General features: G+C 42.7%; 1 protein-coding gene across 1 annotated transcript in view; it reads right to left on the bottom strand.

Annotated features, from left to right (window-relative positions):
- Positions 1–12,572: 12,572 nt before the first annotated feature.
- LOC101061510 (gamma-aminobutyric acid receptor subunit beta-2) overlaps positions 12,573–16,957 on the bottom strand; it is a 36,487-nt gene continuing 32,102 nt past the window's right edge. The window contains exons 8-10 of the mRNA XM_029848889.1: positions 16,088–16,332; positions 15,866–16,006; positions 12,573–15,761 (exon numbers count right to left, since the gene is read on the bottom strand). Coding sequence (XP_029704749.1) covers positions 15,414–15,761; positions 15,866–16,006; positions 16,088–16,332 — 734 coding nt within the window. The 3' untranslated portion in view covers positions 12,573–15,413. The remainder of the gene's footprint in view (positions 15,762–15,865; positions 16,007–16,087; positions 16,333–16,957) is intronic.

The following is a 16,957-nucleotide window of genomic DNA, read 5'->3' as shown; positions in this document are numbered from 1 at the left end:
CGGGCTTTGAGTTGCCTTGATGTTCACTGATGAGCAGGAGTTTCACATGAGCACGTTGGGCTTTTGACCGCCGTCTCTCCATCTCCCATGCAAGTGCCTTAGCGTGCCAAAACCGGAGTTCGCTCAAACATGAATAAATGTGTCAGTGTGCGGAAAAGTATCAAAACCACTTCGGAGATGGAGCAGGTGCACCAGCTGGCACTGCTGGAGAGCTCCAGCTGGTGCTTCAAAACACCCGCTCGCACCGAAATACCCTCCTCTTACGTCTCCACGACTCCCTTCAGAAACCTTTTTGCACACTGTCCAAACATCCCTACGGCCTTCACATTCGGGATATAAATATTTATCCCATTCCTTTTTTATTAGTGATGTTTGAAGAAAGTGGGAGATTAGTATAGAAGCCTGACTAACCTGCGTTTTCCCAGCAGCTCCAGTTTAGTTCAGAACAGGTAAAAGTTGGGACGGTACAGCACAAACAAGCGTGCATTTCCAGCTTGGGGTGTGCGTTTCTGATGTGCTGCACAAGTGGTGCTAAAAGTGTTATTTTCATGCGCTTGATGCCCGCTTGTTCCCCTTTGAGAGTATTCTATAGTGTCAACGCAACATGTAATAAGGCCGCGGTAATGAAAACTCCGTCAGCGGTTGCCTCATCTTCCTTTGATGCTTCTTCATCTTCACGCTGGTCCCTGGTGTTTCTGCTCTCACTCAGAATGACAAGCGAGGGGGAGGATGGAGGGAGGAGTGGAATTCAAACGAGTGAAGCAGTTCTGACAGCTGTGTGTCCATCCGTCTAAACGCAGGTCAGGTGTGAAATAAGACCTGCTCACCCCCCCCCCCCCCCCCCCCCCCCCCCCTTCCCGTATATTCTATATGTGCCACTGCATGAATCCACACACTTTTATGTCTATATGCGTAACTGTGCGCCCACAAATGTGAGCGGTAGACCTGGTTACAGAAATTCTGTCCAAACCGGAATGCTAAAGCGGCAACATTTGATGAGGACTTTGGGATCTTGATCTTTCCGTTCAGAAAACCTGAGCAATGACGCTGAATAACAACCAAAAAATGGTTGTAAATTCAAAAGTACAGATTGTTGAGGGGCGTTTGTGAGGAGTTAATGAGAACAAGCGCACTGTGTTACCCCATAAACAGGATTAATTAGGCAATTCAGCTATGTTACATGATGTGCAGGCCTCTATCTGACCTCTTGAAGACACTAATGGGAAGTTTGAAGCTAATTTGGTAAGGCTGTAGTTGCAGCATAGCTTCATTGCTTTGGAAGCACGGGAGAGCCGGTTTGAGCTCATCTCTGAGAAGCAGCATCCCCTCTACACAGAGGAGTTATTGGATGACTGACAGGACGCACATCTGCCAGTGTGAAGCGGAACAGACATGGATTCGAGTCTGCCTGATTTGCTGAAAATTTAATTGGTCCATAATAGCAAATTTAAATAACATGCATGAAGATGAATGAGTCTGTATAGAATACGTCATGGAACGACACGTGTAAACATGTTGCAATCCTCCTGTGTCCGGTGTGATATTACCTTTAATTAGACAGGAAGAGTTGATCAACTCATCTATGTTTCCGGCTTTATTGCGTCTAAACAGCCACTGTTTGGCTCAACGACACATCAGCAGATCATGCACAGTTACTGACCCGGGGACAGGAAGTCCAAATCTCCAGCTGAAGTGAGAGGTTAACTGGCTATACCTCCCAACCACCCAGAGCACCGCCGGTATTCATATTTGCAAATTGCTTGAGGGACTTTGGGTGAACGCAATAAATTGTTCTGAAATTTTACGACAGTGTCCATATGAAATGAGTTTATCGGGACAATGTTGGCGTGCTAATTTTCATTTGTGGATGCAGCGGGCAAATTTGTCCCCAAAAAATGACCATCGTGCAAGAGTTCACATCACATTTCAGTTTCACTGTAATGCTGGGATGTTTGGTTCAAGTGCTGCCATCATGATAAATGATGCTAAACTTGGGGAAAACATCCTTTTGCGCTGCTGCGTGTTAGCATGTGTGTCCTGTAAAACATTTCCCAGTTGGCTCACAGCAGCCCAATTACTGGCAAAGGTAGGAGGTGGCTAATTAATCATAGCAGAGTAATTTTAAGAGATTGATGAATTTCCCATTATGTGTGGCTTAATGAAAGTGTCTGTAGGTGGTGTTTTTAGTTCTTTAAGACTTTGTCTGAGGAAAGCCCCCACGTGGAGTGTATTGGCCAATTATAAACTCCCAAGAGGCTCCAACTCCAAGTTTTGTTTTCTTAGAAATGATACACAAAAAGGTGTATATGTAGAGTTTTACCCATGTGTGATGTTTTGGTATGTAGCTTGTAGTATTTTCCAAATTGAGGGCCATTTTATGCTCGTCCTGGATTTAACCTATTTCTCCTCCATTGATCCTTCTGTGGAGTCAATAAACCCTAGCAAATAATGCAGCTTTAACCTGTAACATCCAGCAAATGAGTGAAAAACATCTTTTGTTGTCTTACAAGGCACCCAATGTCACTCTTGGAGGGGAAAAAAGGAACAAAGCAGCATGGATTCCTGCAAGAGAAGAATATCAATTTCACAGTTTTTTTTAACCAATTTCAGTATTTTGTAAATGAAGTACAGTGAAGATTTTCTTTCCACAATGGTCTTATTTTAAAAGAAAGGAAAAGAAGAAATCACTTGCTCTTGTCTTTGCTCAGTGTTTCATATCTGAATATTAAAGCATGTTTTGCTCTTGTAGCTCTCTGGTGTTTAAGTAAAAAGACTTGACTTGCGCCGTTGTTCTGCCAGTGTGAATAATTTGATGTTGCTGCTGCTTCCATAAACAGGGACGGATGTGACGAGCTCATTAAAATGCACAGATCCCTTCAGTAGTTCTCCACCTGAGCCCTCAGAGTCAAGGCGAGCCAAGTGGATTAATAGAGCGCCTTTGAAAGCCTGCAGAGTTTACACTGATGTAAAAAGAAAACCCCATAAATATAATAAACAAAGCGTGATCACGCCCTTTAGTTAGCTAAGCTGCAATATTTTATTGCAGACATGCAGTTTAAATGCTCTGAAATACGTTTAATATGTTTCAAATAAATGGTCCGACAAGTCAAATTAAGCATTTGTTTCATATAAGATGCTTCGTTGAAAGCATTTCTACTGACATCCATTTCCAGGCTAGCATGATGCCACAGAGCACATTTATTTCAAGCGTTTCAATGACATTAGTGAGTCTTCGTTTCAGTATTTGCGAGCACATCTGCACCACAGCCTGCTGTCAGCATTTATTCTGAAGATGATGATGGGATAGCAATTAATAGCAATGTTCCTGCGATGGATAATTACAATTTTCCTTGAAATGGGGCACCGACACTGATGTATTCAGCAGAGGTTCTTTGAAGACGCCGCGGTACCAAAATTATTAGCATCTTCCCACGTGTTCCAGAAATCCTTTGTGTTTGGGATGAGTCACTTTTTCATTTTTCTGTCTCTTTGTAAAAAAGGATTTAACCATTCGGAGAGGATTATTTTTACACAAAGTATAATAAAGTGTTAATGAACAACAAGTTACCAAATCCTTCTCCTGCCTTTATATTAATGTTTAAATGTTCTTTTTCTTCATTTGTGGCGCCGTGCACTCATGACGAGTGAGAACGTCACATTAAAATGCTTCATATTCTGGATAAAAGATTGATGATAAAGGGTTTAAACTCCAGTTGGGTTTTTTCAGCTACATCACCATTTAAACTTTGACCTTCCTCTTGTTGAGGAACAAGTAAGAAGAGTTTACCCAGAAAACCTGTGATTATCAATCCCAGATGAATCAATCCTTATCTGAGGCACAGGAGGAGGGTCAGTGCACATCGCTGGTCCATCATTACACTAACATTAATTCTCTCAGAATCAGCGTTTGGTGAAGAGTTTCCTTCATGTTGAGCACCTTTGATAATGTCACATGACTGCACCAAGACCACCAATCAGAGCCTTTCCTCATGATGCAGGGAAAAATCATTTAACATCCAGTTCTTGCTGTGTGTATCAATATGTTGCTGTTGTGTTCTTAGGTGCACTTTTGATGCTGCCATTAACCTTCCAAGTCATCCGGTCCTGCAGCAAATGTTCACTCTGACCCAGGGATGATTGGACTTTGGAGGTCACGACTCCTGGTCGAGGTCACTGCAGCCTCGTGTTCCTCACACACTTTCAGTTGATTTTATCTTTGATTTTTCTGGCTGAAATGTCAAATGTGAAGCAATTGGCTCTCTCTGTTGATTCGGTTTATCCGATACATCCGGAATCCTTTTCATAAAATGTGGAGCAAATTGACACTTTGACTCATGGATGGAGACCCTGGAAGCAACAGCCCGACTGCGGGTGGAACAGAGGGAAAGAATTCATCGATATCATGTGGCAATTCCTGATTTCCATTAACAGTGAAACGGAGCGTGATTTGTTCTGTTGCTCTGGGGGAGCGTCTAGACCGGATGAGCCACAGCAGCACGCATCATCTCGCTCAGGCGCGAGTCCATATAAACAAGCACTCATCATGGGCTGATCTGTGGCTGCTGGAGGAAACGGAGCCAAGACCGAGGAGAGCGGAGATGGCTGACGCGAGGCCGCGGCTGATGATGAAGCGCCCAGCAGGAACGCCGTGCGTCGGTGCAATTGCTAGTTAAATGGCTGCACTTCTGGTAATCAAATAAGCTCTGGGATGAGCCGGGGGGAGGGGCTAACTGACCACGTGAATGAGTCATCCTGTGCAAAGATGGCGAGGAAACATGGAGCCTGATGGTGATGTGAGGTGCAGTCGGAATGACATCATTTGTCACTTGAACTATAGACTGGCTTCACCTCCTCACATTTGGGGGGTGGGGGGGGGGTTGATGATGTACAGCGACACCTACATGAAAGAGAAGGAGGGATATGAAATGGAGGGAGAAGCCATCCATAGAAAAGGATGCCGTGTGCTTTTGGACTTGATGGCCACCTTGGATTTTATTCATCATCTCACTGTCTTCTGTTCCTTCACTCTCAGATGGCTGTTTCCTTGCTGTAGATTGAAGTCTCAGGACATGTGTTAATGAGACTCTGGCATGTTGCATGTGTTATCTGTCATGTTCTCTGGCATCATCAGAACCTTGTGGATCCCTTCAACATCCCAAAAAGGTAGGAGGGAACAATAGAGGACGTCTCAGCAGAGATGTTCATCCCGTTCCATTGTGGGGAGGATTTCAATTAATTTCTCCTCCCTCAAGAGGAAAAAAAAAAAAATCACATAAAACCAAAAGCAATTAAATATTGTCAACATGGTAGCTGCTGTTTAGAACCTGTCCTCCTTGCATTGAGTAACCACCTGATAGGCCGGGGCGATGGCTCCCCCTTGCTGAGGTGCATTTAAGGCTGCCATACCGCCCTGGGAACATGTTGGCACTGATGCCTCATGAAGGGCTTCAATAATGCAGCGGATCGCTGCAGCCTTAGAGGGAAGGACCACTGACATTTGTCTGCTGGCTGGAAAATCGTTCTTTATCCTTCTCTCACATCCGACCATATGCCCTCCGACACGCGTCAGGAGAGAAGCCATCTGGTAAAGGTGGAACCGACGACGACCACGTCCTGCTGCAAGAACGCCAGCCCTCCAACATATCTGGCTAACACCTGAGCGAAGAGTGAGGGCCTGTGGATGAGGAATGGGAGCTAACTGGGCGCCAAACTGCTGGTGGTGAAATCAAACAACCACGAACCACTAAACTAATTATATGAACCGAATACCGAGTAGATGTTCCCGTTACACCAGGCATGTCCAAACCCAGTCCTCGAGGGCTACAATCCAGCCGGGTTTTCTATCCCACTGAATGCATTTTCAGCCTGGTAGGACAGAAAAACCGGCTGGATTGTGGCCCTCAAGGACTGGGTTTAGACATGCCTGCGTTACACCTTTCAGCCTTTAATAAGGAAGTGACGAGCATCAGCCAGCTCTCCTGTTAAGGTCTGACCCTGAACCAAAACCTCTCGATTCTCTTTACATTTTGTCTTCCTCCATTTTCCACTATCATCTGAAGTTCCATCTTCAGACGAAGCCACTGCGGTTCAGCCACTCTAGTCATTTAAAATATCTGCATGCGTCTCTGCAGACATTCCAGAAACGCGGCCTCGGCACAAGAAAACACGAACTAGAAAAATGTTTCTGGGCACGCTTTCTCATTTCGTTAAGACTTTTATATATTTATACATCCAAACTGAAATCAATCAGCCCTGCTGAAAGCGGGAATTCTTGTGCTTTCTTCCATGAGAAAGAGGAAGAATAAAAACAGACTTTAGAATTAAACACTCGCTGGTCTGTTCAATACTTCAAAGGCTTGAGAGGATTAGAAGCCAACAAGAACGCACGTGTTTGCGGTGTCTATATTTGCCGACAATCCTAAATCCTAGTAAACAATTTCTCCTATAGAACAGACACAGAATGATAGAATAATAAAGATATATTTAAAAGTGGTGCCCAGAGCAGAATGTCCTACATCAGTCATTCACATCAACTTTTTATTCCAACACTGATGTATAATTGAGACTATCTGCTGCTTCTGCCATTACCAGGAAGTGGGGTTGGAATTTAGCGCTAATGCGGCTAATTTACCGTTATCTTGGCTCTGACAGAGACTCCGATTGGTGAGGGACAGCCTCCTCCTACAGTCCCCGTTGACGTCCACAAAGGCAAATTAACAGATAATTATGCAGCATTTGTGCACAGTTAGGACGCCCTGTGGGGTCCACCTGGCATGTGCGGCCCACGCTGAGGGCTGCACAGCGCCTCTCTTCCTCTGCACATGCTACACGGAAAGCCTGTTAAACGGTCACCTCATCCTGTGATCTCACGTGCGCTGTACACAAGTTATGACGACAATGAACAGAAGGGACACTTGGAACATCATATGGAAACCTTTTCTTTGGGGCACATGACCCCCCCCGGTCATGTGCTATCAATAGTACGCCATGATTTCCTTCAAGCACTGTGACTGGATTAATGTTGCCTCCATTACTCAGGTGACAAATTTGACATTTTACTTTTGTGACTATCAGCTACTTCACGACTGCACTTGCGCAGCCTTTATTTTTTTAATCTAGGACAGATTTACACAGGATTTCACCACCTTTGATTCACGTCACATATATTGTGAGTCACATTTTTCCTGCACATTTTGACAGTGAAACCCAACTTTCAACATGCTGCTGGTTATTAACATCTGAACTGAGATCACGGTTATTCCAAGGTAGTTTTCTCTGTCAACTGGACTGGGTTTCTTCTCTTGAAGACGTTTCGCCTTCTATCCAGAAGGCTTCTGGATAGAAGGCGAAACGTCTTCAAGAGAAGAAACCCAGTCCAGTTGACAGAGAAAACTACCTTGGATACAATGACCTGGATGACTGAGAATTTACACAGACATCACGGTTATTAAGCTTATGCATGTTGAAGGGTTGTGCGGTAAAAAACATGAAAGAAAAAACAAAACATTAAATATTGCAGGTGGTTTTTTTTTGTTTGCAGCGTAGAAGTCTATAATCCTGGGGGCGCTTTCACATTGGTGTGTGTAAACAACATTAAAGAGAAGACCATTTATGTGTATCTCCGTAGTCACGTGCACGTGTGCTTTGAAGCCAGACATGTATGCACTCATTAGACAACATGGCTCTTAAAAAAAAACCCTCATACATTTTTGGTTTCATTACACAAAGCAGATTACTCCTTATTAAAATTCAGATTGATATTAAGGTCCATAAGAAGCCTTTTTACATAATCTATTGAGGATTATTTTCCCACTCTGAAGCCAGCAGCAGCTTTCTTGATGAGCGGGGATGGGTGAATGGCACCGCTATGAGCCCAGGACTTCAAATTACTGCAGTGTCTGACTGAGTGCAGCATGATTTCATTGTGAATTCTAGAGTGCAATTAAATTTAAAGAGCCTATTATTGGATACCTATAGTGAACTAGGGTGTTATTGTAAGGAATGAATGTTGTCAATCATTGGATTGGAAAATAGACGGCAGCCACCATTAAATGTGTCATTTTCCATAGAGGATCCACCCACTTGGCGTCACATGGCTCCATTTCTGTGAAAGCTCTTTTTCCTCTCACCTACACACTTTTTAATGGGGGTTTAAAAGTATCTTTGCTAAACTGTCAGCAGTAAAATTAAGTTTCAATCGTCAGGATTCCTGGAATTTGAGCGTATGATCAATAAGACTTTAACATTGCGTATGTGAGAGGGGAACGCAATCTCAACCAATTACATAAAACCATTTTTACAGAGCCACAAAAAGAATTTTAAGTGGTATAATTGGAATACTTACACACACAGAACCGAAGTTTATTACATTTGGTTTTGTTGCAGAATGCCTGTTTGACCATCGTTTGCAGCATACAGCAACGTTACATTCATCTATTTGCCCACTTATATTGTGAATAAACCTCAAAATCCTAAAACGTGCTCAGGTGGAATGCTGCAGCTACCCATGGCGACGCAGTTTACAAAGTTTCAGTCTTTGAGGAACGTCTCTCTTTGTAAACAGTCATTTACCCAAGTGAAGGCTGATTTATGACCAGGCAACAAACCCCTGGTGTCTCTTATGTAATGCTTCACAGAGCTTGGCACGAACCTTTAAATTGACTTTAATCAAAATATCTCTTGCCGTTATAAATTCATATAGTGCACACATCAATGCTCGCATCAATCACCGAGTGAATACGATATGAGAGATTCATTAGCATTTATTTTGCTATGCAGCGGAGCGCCGCAGCATCCTCGCCAACTACAGAAGCAGGATTTTCACTTCTTTTTTGCTCTCCACATGGCTCAGCATGGGGGCAATTCTGCAGAAGCCTAGCCTAGCAGGGAAAAAAGAGAAAAAGAGTAAAGAGTTGCAAGGAAGCTGGAAGGGAAGAGGGTGACTCATTTGAGGAGAAATGGGAAGAAAAAAAAGGAGGGATAGGCAGCGTCTAAAGGAATTGTTAATAAATACTGTATTGCCACAAGCAGGTACAGCTCAGAATGAATGTGCAGCTAAAGATGGAGGCTGCACTAAATAACTAAACAACACCCACGAAATAGAGGCCTGTGCACGTGTGTATAGGGAGGATAATAACCAGCCTTGGGAATTACGGCATGATGACCATGACGGCACATCCATGGTGAATATGAAGGAGGTCAGAGCTGGGAGGTGGGCAACCCTTCTCACAGGGGCCGTGTGTCTGACTCCAAGTGTCGACCTCTATAAATAACAGCTTCTCCCCACGCAACAATTTAATTCTGGGTGAGCTAATCAAGCTGGTTTTCCCCTCCTCGATAAACTGTTCTTTCAGCAAAGGGTCTGCGTTTGTTTCCTCGGTGGAGCACAGATCCAGCGCGCTCTGCCTTCGGTACATCCGGCGGAGGCTGCGGCCGGGGTGATTTCCTCGACAAGCGAGGCCAGCGGGGAGACGCACAGACGCGTGCACAGTCACACATCGGGACCGGCTGCCTGTATCTGCACTCTAATCAGAATCTTAATTAGTGTGCTAGCAGCGTCCCATTAACATACTGTATATCCCGTCTAATTAACCAGGGACACACATGCGGCGGCAGAGAGGCGGAGGCGGGCGAAATTAAAGATGTTTCCTGAAGTTCCGCAAAAGGAGGAAAAAAAATTAAAGCCGACTGAGGGAAAAGTAAAGCTTTAATCTGTCAACCTGCCGCTGCCTCGCTGACACAAATACAGCAAACAGCTCAGCGTCGTTTGTGGGCTGAGAATTGGAAAAGGTAACAATAATTAGGTCTCATTACAGCACTTGAGGAGAAAATGGCGCCATTGGCCTTGTCACATTACCTGCTTCAGCTTGTATTAAGTACCTGCACATTTTCTGGAAACACAACCCAGATCTCAACAATTGGAAAATGACTAAATGTCCATTTTATCATTGTTTGCTGAATTCTTTATAAAAAATAAATAGTCTTACTAAGTTGTTGCACTGCGACCATAGCCAAGATCAATTTGGGAGCACCGGGGAAGCCGATTATCCCGGAAACTGTATGTGTATGCTGTGGAATGCAGCGCAGCCATGCCGTCCAAGAGTGGCGGGTACCCGAAGCATCAAACACGGAACCCCTCAAACGAGAGGCAAAGAGCACAGCCATCCTTCCTGTTCCATCTCATCCGTAGGTGAGTCGGCCCTGGACTGCAGCGCTCGGATGGCGTCATGGCTGAAACAAACACCGCTTCCCATTGAGAGCCCTAATCTGAAACACTGGATGATCTTGGAGAAGAAAAGGCGACGTAGGCACACAAAAAAGCTGTGGGTGAGGACCGAAATGCGTGTTGTGGGTGAAAATATGAAAAGGAGCGTTTTGCATAAGGCTCTAATGTCTCGGTAACAATCCCAGGCCTGCCTACAGTGTTATGTCATGACTCATGTGTCTCCTATCCAGATCTCTATTCCCACTGTGGCCCTGATTCAAATCTCCGACATTCACTCGGCTCTTTGGAGAAAAGGCTTTGCAAAATTAGAAAGATCTCTGTTGCCACAGGATGCAGCTTGGAAGGCGGCTTGATCTTGTTCCATTTATCTGCACATTAGGGTGGGATGATGTATAATATATGGTAGAAAATCTCACATTGGCAGGGAAGTAATGTACATCAGTGCTTTACAAAAGGAGGGTCAAGAGCATCCAAAGAGTAAAAGTGATGCTGTTTTATTAGAAACGTTTGGTATTCACTTAAGAATCTGCTTTATTGCGCAACATCAACCCCAGGATGTAAGACATATTGATATCATCCGCTTCCCAATGAAAACACCACTGGATTTCTGATCCACATCTCCGATCCATGTTGGGACGCCACTTTGATAAATTAGCCAACCACAACTAGCTCCCTGCAACCCATCTAAAACGCTGAGGAGCTTTTGGCAACAACAAAGTCACAACGTCACCGTCCTTGCATTGGCCTTCGCACGGGTACAGAAGTATAGATGGTGACAATCAGACAACAAATGGAATATATATTTATCCACAATTTTTCCTCCAGCTACTATACATAATTATACATTTTAGTACCAGTGCAGGAGGACCACCATCAATACTAAATGTATGGCAACACAACTGTGATTAATATTTTTATGTCACCAAAGAGTGGGAGTTGGTCAGAGTATGTTCTATTTTATGTCTAATAGAAGATTAGTACCAATTTTACACAATGGAACCTTTAAAATTCAACTGGGGTGCATGTAAATACACTTTCACACACCCAATTATTAAATAGCAATCACATATGTGACAAAACGGGGAAACAGCAAAACATCAACAGCATAGATGACATCACAGCGTTCACTTGAGATTTTTTTAAGGCTTTTTGTCAGATGGTATTTACGGTTTGAGCTTGAAACCCGCCGTGGGTCTTTATGGGCCGAGCGTGGTGAGACCAAATATTTGGACTCGTCCAACCTTGAGTTAGTCTGTCTTTTACGCACGCTTACGCACCGAATTCCAGCCCAATACTGGGATTGTTCAGGTGTGTTCTTCACTCTTTTACGTACGGATGCTTCCAAACTCCACGTCCGACAACACTGATGAATCCTTCAGGTAAACAGAAGTGCTGGAAAAGGCGTCTTCTTACTCCGTAACCCTAAATCCTCTTGCCCTTTTTTCGGGGGGTGGGCAGATTAATTGGTTCATTTTAGATAAAGTTCTTCTTCAAACATTACATTATTTTTAAGTTCTGGTCCATCTGCTCCCACAGCTGTGGAAACACTGAAGCACACGCGTGTATGAAATTAATGGTTAATTACTGCGCTAGATTGACTCCCCAGGCACCTGAGTTCAAGCTTCTTCAGAAAAGAGGAATTGTACAATACTGTCTTCATGCTTTGTGTTGCTGAGTGTTTCTTTCTAATTTAATAAGGTTCCTTTTTTTATTAATCATTTCCAACCAAACTGGCCTGCAGCTACACCCCCCCACACCTCCACTCTGAGAGACGATATATCCAGAGTGTGTGGACTATGAATCAAAGAGGATCCTGCTTTCAGCATGAAACACAGCCTACAGTTAGCGGCATGCACTTGTTTCAATGTTGAAATATATTAGTGTTTTAAGAATACTTCACTACTCTCTCATTCCGTCCACACATGCGATGCAGAAATAGCCAGATTCCGAACTGTATACAACATTTATTCACAATTTGTCCATTTTTTTTTTTTTTTAAATTATGTAGACAACTGCTAACAGGGTTTATCTCCAGGAGTGTTACAGTTCTGGGTTTCTGCTGATCGTTCACAACATTTTCTTTTTTTTTTTAAGAGAAGCATGTTAAGAAGGTATAAAGGGGGTGAAGCTCGGGGCAGCGGGAGGTTAAGGCTTCTTCTTTGAGTGTGTTCAAACACTTAAAACATGTGTCAGCCTCGCTCTGCAGAGAGGACGGCTCTCTTTGGACATCCCTGCACTTCTGTCCATCCGTCCATCTTCTATCGCTTCTCCCGTAAACGGATTGCGGACCTGCTCTTCCAAAAGCCTTAAAACTCCAGACAGGAGCCTAAAGAAAGACATTACCAAATATTGTCCAACAGTGTATTTGTTTCGACGTAATACAAGGGATCAAGAAATCATATCAGCACACACGACTGATGATTTAGAACCTCTAGATGACCATGAGATCGTTCTGTACTACAGTATAAATGTGAAAACTGCCAAAATTTGCTTTACAAGGTTTTTCAAAGAACAATGGTTGCGGCTTTTCTTTTTCAAACACAAAGAATAGAAGTATAAAAATACATTTTATGGAACACAATAAAAGCCACATGTAGTTTGAAACTTGTGATGTGGAGTTGTTGTGTGCTTTACTGCATCATCGCAGAGAAGGTCCGATTGTTTGGACTGAGAGGAAGATCTAAGAACACAATTAGCTTTAGACTTTACCTTCACTTCAATGTTTGCATTTCGCTGGAAATAGCATTCAGAAGTTTCTGTGTGGGAATCGTGTTCACCTGAGATGGTCGACTTTCCGGCTTCTACAAAGGCATCAGTAAGTTCTTTCACCCGGGCGCTGTCGCTTCCTTTAACCCTTTCAACCTTTCCTGTGTGTGCACGTGTGTTTCGAAAATACTCAAAAATAAATGTGGCGCACGTTAAATGTCACATGCTACAAAAATAGCTTACAGCAAAACTCATGCTGGAAATAAAAACAACTACATTCATGAATGCATGTTACAATTTGGCAAAATAAACCATTTAAAAAAAAGTGGTACCAAAAAAAGCAAAAACAAAATATGGTGTGACACTTCAAAATAGACTATTTACACAGTTTTACATCATTTTTTCCAGCTTTACATTATATTATAAATGCTCCATATCCTTTCTGTTGAAGGTTTGTTTATTTACAGGAGTAATATGTTCTGGATGCTGATTAATATCGCTGATATAGTGCTTATTATATACATTTAAATGTGTTTTGGGTGATTTGAAATTTGATTCAATTCACAACTACACTTCGTTATGTTATTTTCTGTGTGCCGGGGAAGTTAAATTGCAGGAGTCCAACTTTTAAACTTACAAAATTCAATTTGAAAGCAAAATCACCATTTAAAAAAGAAGATATTTCTTTCAGAAATGTAAAACAAAGTAAATCATAACATCAAAAGTGAGTGATTTAGATTAAAGTCCTGTGAGTCAGATCAGTTGAGTTAACTGAATGTGTATCAGAAACGACTGTTGAGCACTTTATGTTTCAGCATAAAGTCTGAAAGGTTAAAAAAGGATGCAGCATTAGGTAATTTCCCAACAGCTGAGTCATTTAAATGCACGTCAAAAAGTAAATATAGCCTGTATTTAATATCACTGCAAGTATTTGCATTACCAGACATTCTAAATTAATTACAGAGCTGTGATATTTATGCTCATTTATGAGGTGAGATCAACACAAATGGCACGAACGAACTAAAATGATTCAGTGAGAAAGAAGAGTGTGATAAACAGAATAGTAATAAGATCCTACTGTACAGAGCATGCGGTGACACACAATCCTGTGTGGCTACATTTTGATCAAACCGGTAAAATACAGATTTCTGAGCATTTGCTTGCACAAGGTCAAAATGGATGGAATTGCAATGGCGTGTGAGGCAAAAGTTGGAGTTGCCTTGTACCTTTTAGGCCAACTTTAAGTCTCTCCTGCAACTTTCTTTCTCCTTATTTCCTATTAATTCATTGTCCAGTAGAAAAAGAGGCCGTAATCCGAGTTCGGTCTTACGGACACGGAGGCAGAGCTATGGCACGAGGGGTGCGGAACTGAAAGGTGGTGTGGGGTTATATTACAAAAAGACAGCCCCCATAAGCACCAGGTGTTAGAAGAACTACCGGACAGCCTCTATGGCTTTTAAGAACGTGTGTGCAAAGTCATCTCTAGCTTCTACCTTGTGTATATAGAGCTAAAAACACAGTATCTCCAGTAAATTATATCATCATTGTTGATTTACAACGTCATTATTTGATACTTGACCCATGTTTCAATCTGGAATGACTAAGAGGTTGTAATTATATTATCTTAGTTACAATGACCTGCTTTGCAAGACAGATATGATACATAAAACCTGTTGTAAATAACTATTTTATAGGCTCATAGTTGTGGTTTTTGTGCTTTTCATGCATTAGTAATTTTCAGTGGACTAGCTGAGGCTTCAGTATGTTTCCATGTGTAATTTTGTGGAACTTTCAATTGATAAATGTACCCCCAAAAAAAGAAAATAATCACAATTATCTAATGATTCTCTTCAGACAGGACTTGATAAAGATATCCATCCGGATTTGTGCTTTAACTTTTCAATTCAAAACTAATTTTGATGAAAAGGCTTTTGTTGCTCGCTCACTGCTGCCCAAGATATGCAAACTATTTTAGCTTCGTGCTGGTTTAAAGTAGGTCGTCTGTAAACTTTTTCCAGCTTCTTCAGTGCAAAACATCACCTAAAGCCACCTCACTGTCATCACATTACGCCATATCATGCTCCCAGCATGCTGCATTAAAGTAGATATTCCAAAGTTGAGTAAATTCAGTTTATCCTTGCTTTAGCATTTGAAGCCAATTTCTTTGTGATATGATCTGTTTGGCAATGATTAATGTGTGAAGCTAATGTGCTAATAAACAAATACGCAGGAGGACGTTTACGCGGCTCACAAGTGTAAAAAGTTTTAGACAATTACTCAGGAACAGGCACCTTATACGTTTGTAATCTCTCTCTATAAGGTTTTCATGTGTTAGCAAATGTGGTTTCCCAACATATGATGGATCCAGTCCAGTGTTGCAAGTTCACATTAAAATGAAAACCACAAAAAGAAAAAAAGAAAGAAAGAGCAACCGAATTCGCTATTTGTTCTGGCTTCACCGGTGTCCCTTTTTTTTTTGTTATTATTTGACATAATAAAGCCAGTAAACTACGTTGAAAAAAGAAAAGACGGTTGGGAAGATCATCCGCGACCATTTGTCAATGGAGTTCACGTCAGTCAAGTCTGGGATGGTGATCTTTAGCTGCGAGGCGCGCCTCCGTAGCCGGCTCTTCTTCTGGCTCATGTGGCACTCCAGCGTGTTTCGGCCAAAGTTGTGTCTCGCCAGTCCCGCTTTGCGATACTGCAGAGTTGAGCTGTCGTATTTCAGCATCGTGTTGCGTGGGTCGTTGAGACCCAAGGCTAGCTCTGTGACGCCCATGTCATTTTTGATGTCCAGGGTTCCCAGCAGGATGTTTTCATGCGGATCCATCTGCCCGAGGAAAGAGTTACCAATTCTATAAATACAACTGTCATCACATCATTTAATGGAATAAATAGTAACATATTCTCCTACACGGTTGACTTCTGTAGTACCTTATTTGTCTGATCTCCAAGCCCGATGGCGGCGTCGTCCATAAAGATCGGCTCCCACATGGTGTCGTGGCCATCAAGATCTCTCTGTTTCATTCTTGCGTACAGAGTATCATCTCTACCAACTACATTTCCCACTAGCCACTGCAAGCAAGCAGAAGAACTATCAATCTAATGGAATGTGATCAGATTCCACATGGGGCAGCGGGTTTGTCTCCAGCGCACCTTGTTGGGATCCATCCTCATATTTTCATTGTTGGCTGCTGCCATCTTCTCAGCTGCTTTCTTCTGACGCTGGGGGCCCCTCCCAAAGAAGATGTAGTTGACCAGCGCGTACTCCAGCAGGGCCAGGAAGACGAAGACAAAGCAGCCCATGAGGTACATGTCGATGGCCTTGACGTAGGGAATTTTGGGGAGGGTCTCTCTCAGGTGGGTGTTGATGGTAGTCATGGTGAGCACAGTGGTGATACCTGGAGTAGGAACAGCGTTCTCCTATAATGATCTTTTACGTTGCATAACAGAAATATTCCAAGAAAATCAGTGGGAAAATGAGTAGTTCAATCAATACCAATCAAGCTGGATTAAAGTTTCGATTGCATTTCGCTGCATGTGCTTATGGGGAATCTCCTGATTAAACTGTCTAAATATCCTCCAGGGGGCGTCATATTATGATTCCAAATGAGCCAGGAGCTCATTTGCATGAGGGCCCAAGCCCTCACTATAGTCTCTGCTGAGCATGCAGATCATGTGTCATATTTAATCGTCCACACAGCATGAGGCGTTTGTGTGTTCACTCCTGCCGTTTGTGGGTTACTACTCACTTTAGGGACAATGAACAGGGATCTTAAAATTCTACATTTAATCAAATTAAAAGCAGTTCTAAACGATCAGCCGAGTGTATCAAGAAGAACACGTACAGAGAAGTTGCAAGGGAACATCGCTTCCACTGATCTATTTGATAACTCAGTCACGCCAAAAAAAGAAATGATTTAATTTAATCGTAAGCTCGACAAACCCAGCCCACCTGATTCATTTCACTGAAAAACCGCAACAGTTTTTAGTGAATAAACACCAAAACTCTGCAGCCATTTCTCG

The sequence above is a fragment of the Takifugu rubripes genome, chromosome 15 (assembly GCF_901000725.2).
Source record: "Takifugu rubripes chromosome 15, fTakRub1.2, whole genome shotgun sequence".
Lineage (NCBI taxonomy): Eukaryota > Metazoa > Chordata > Actinopteri > Tetraodontiformes > Tetraodontidae > Takifugu > Takifugu rubripes.
This window is presented reverse-complemented; position numbering and strand designations above follow the sequence as displayed.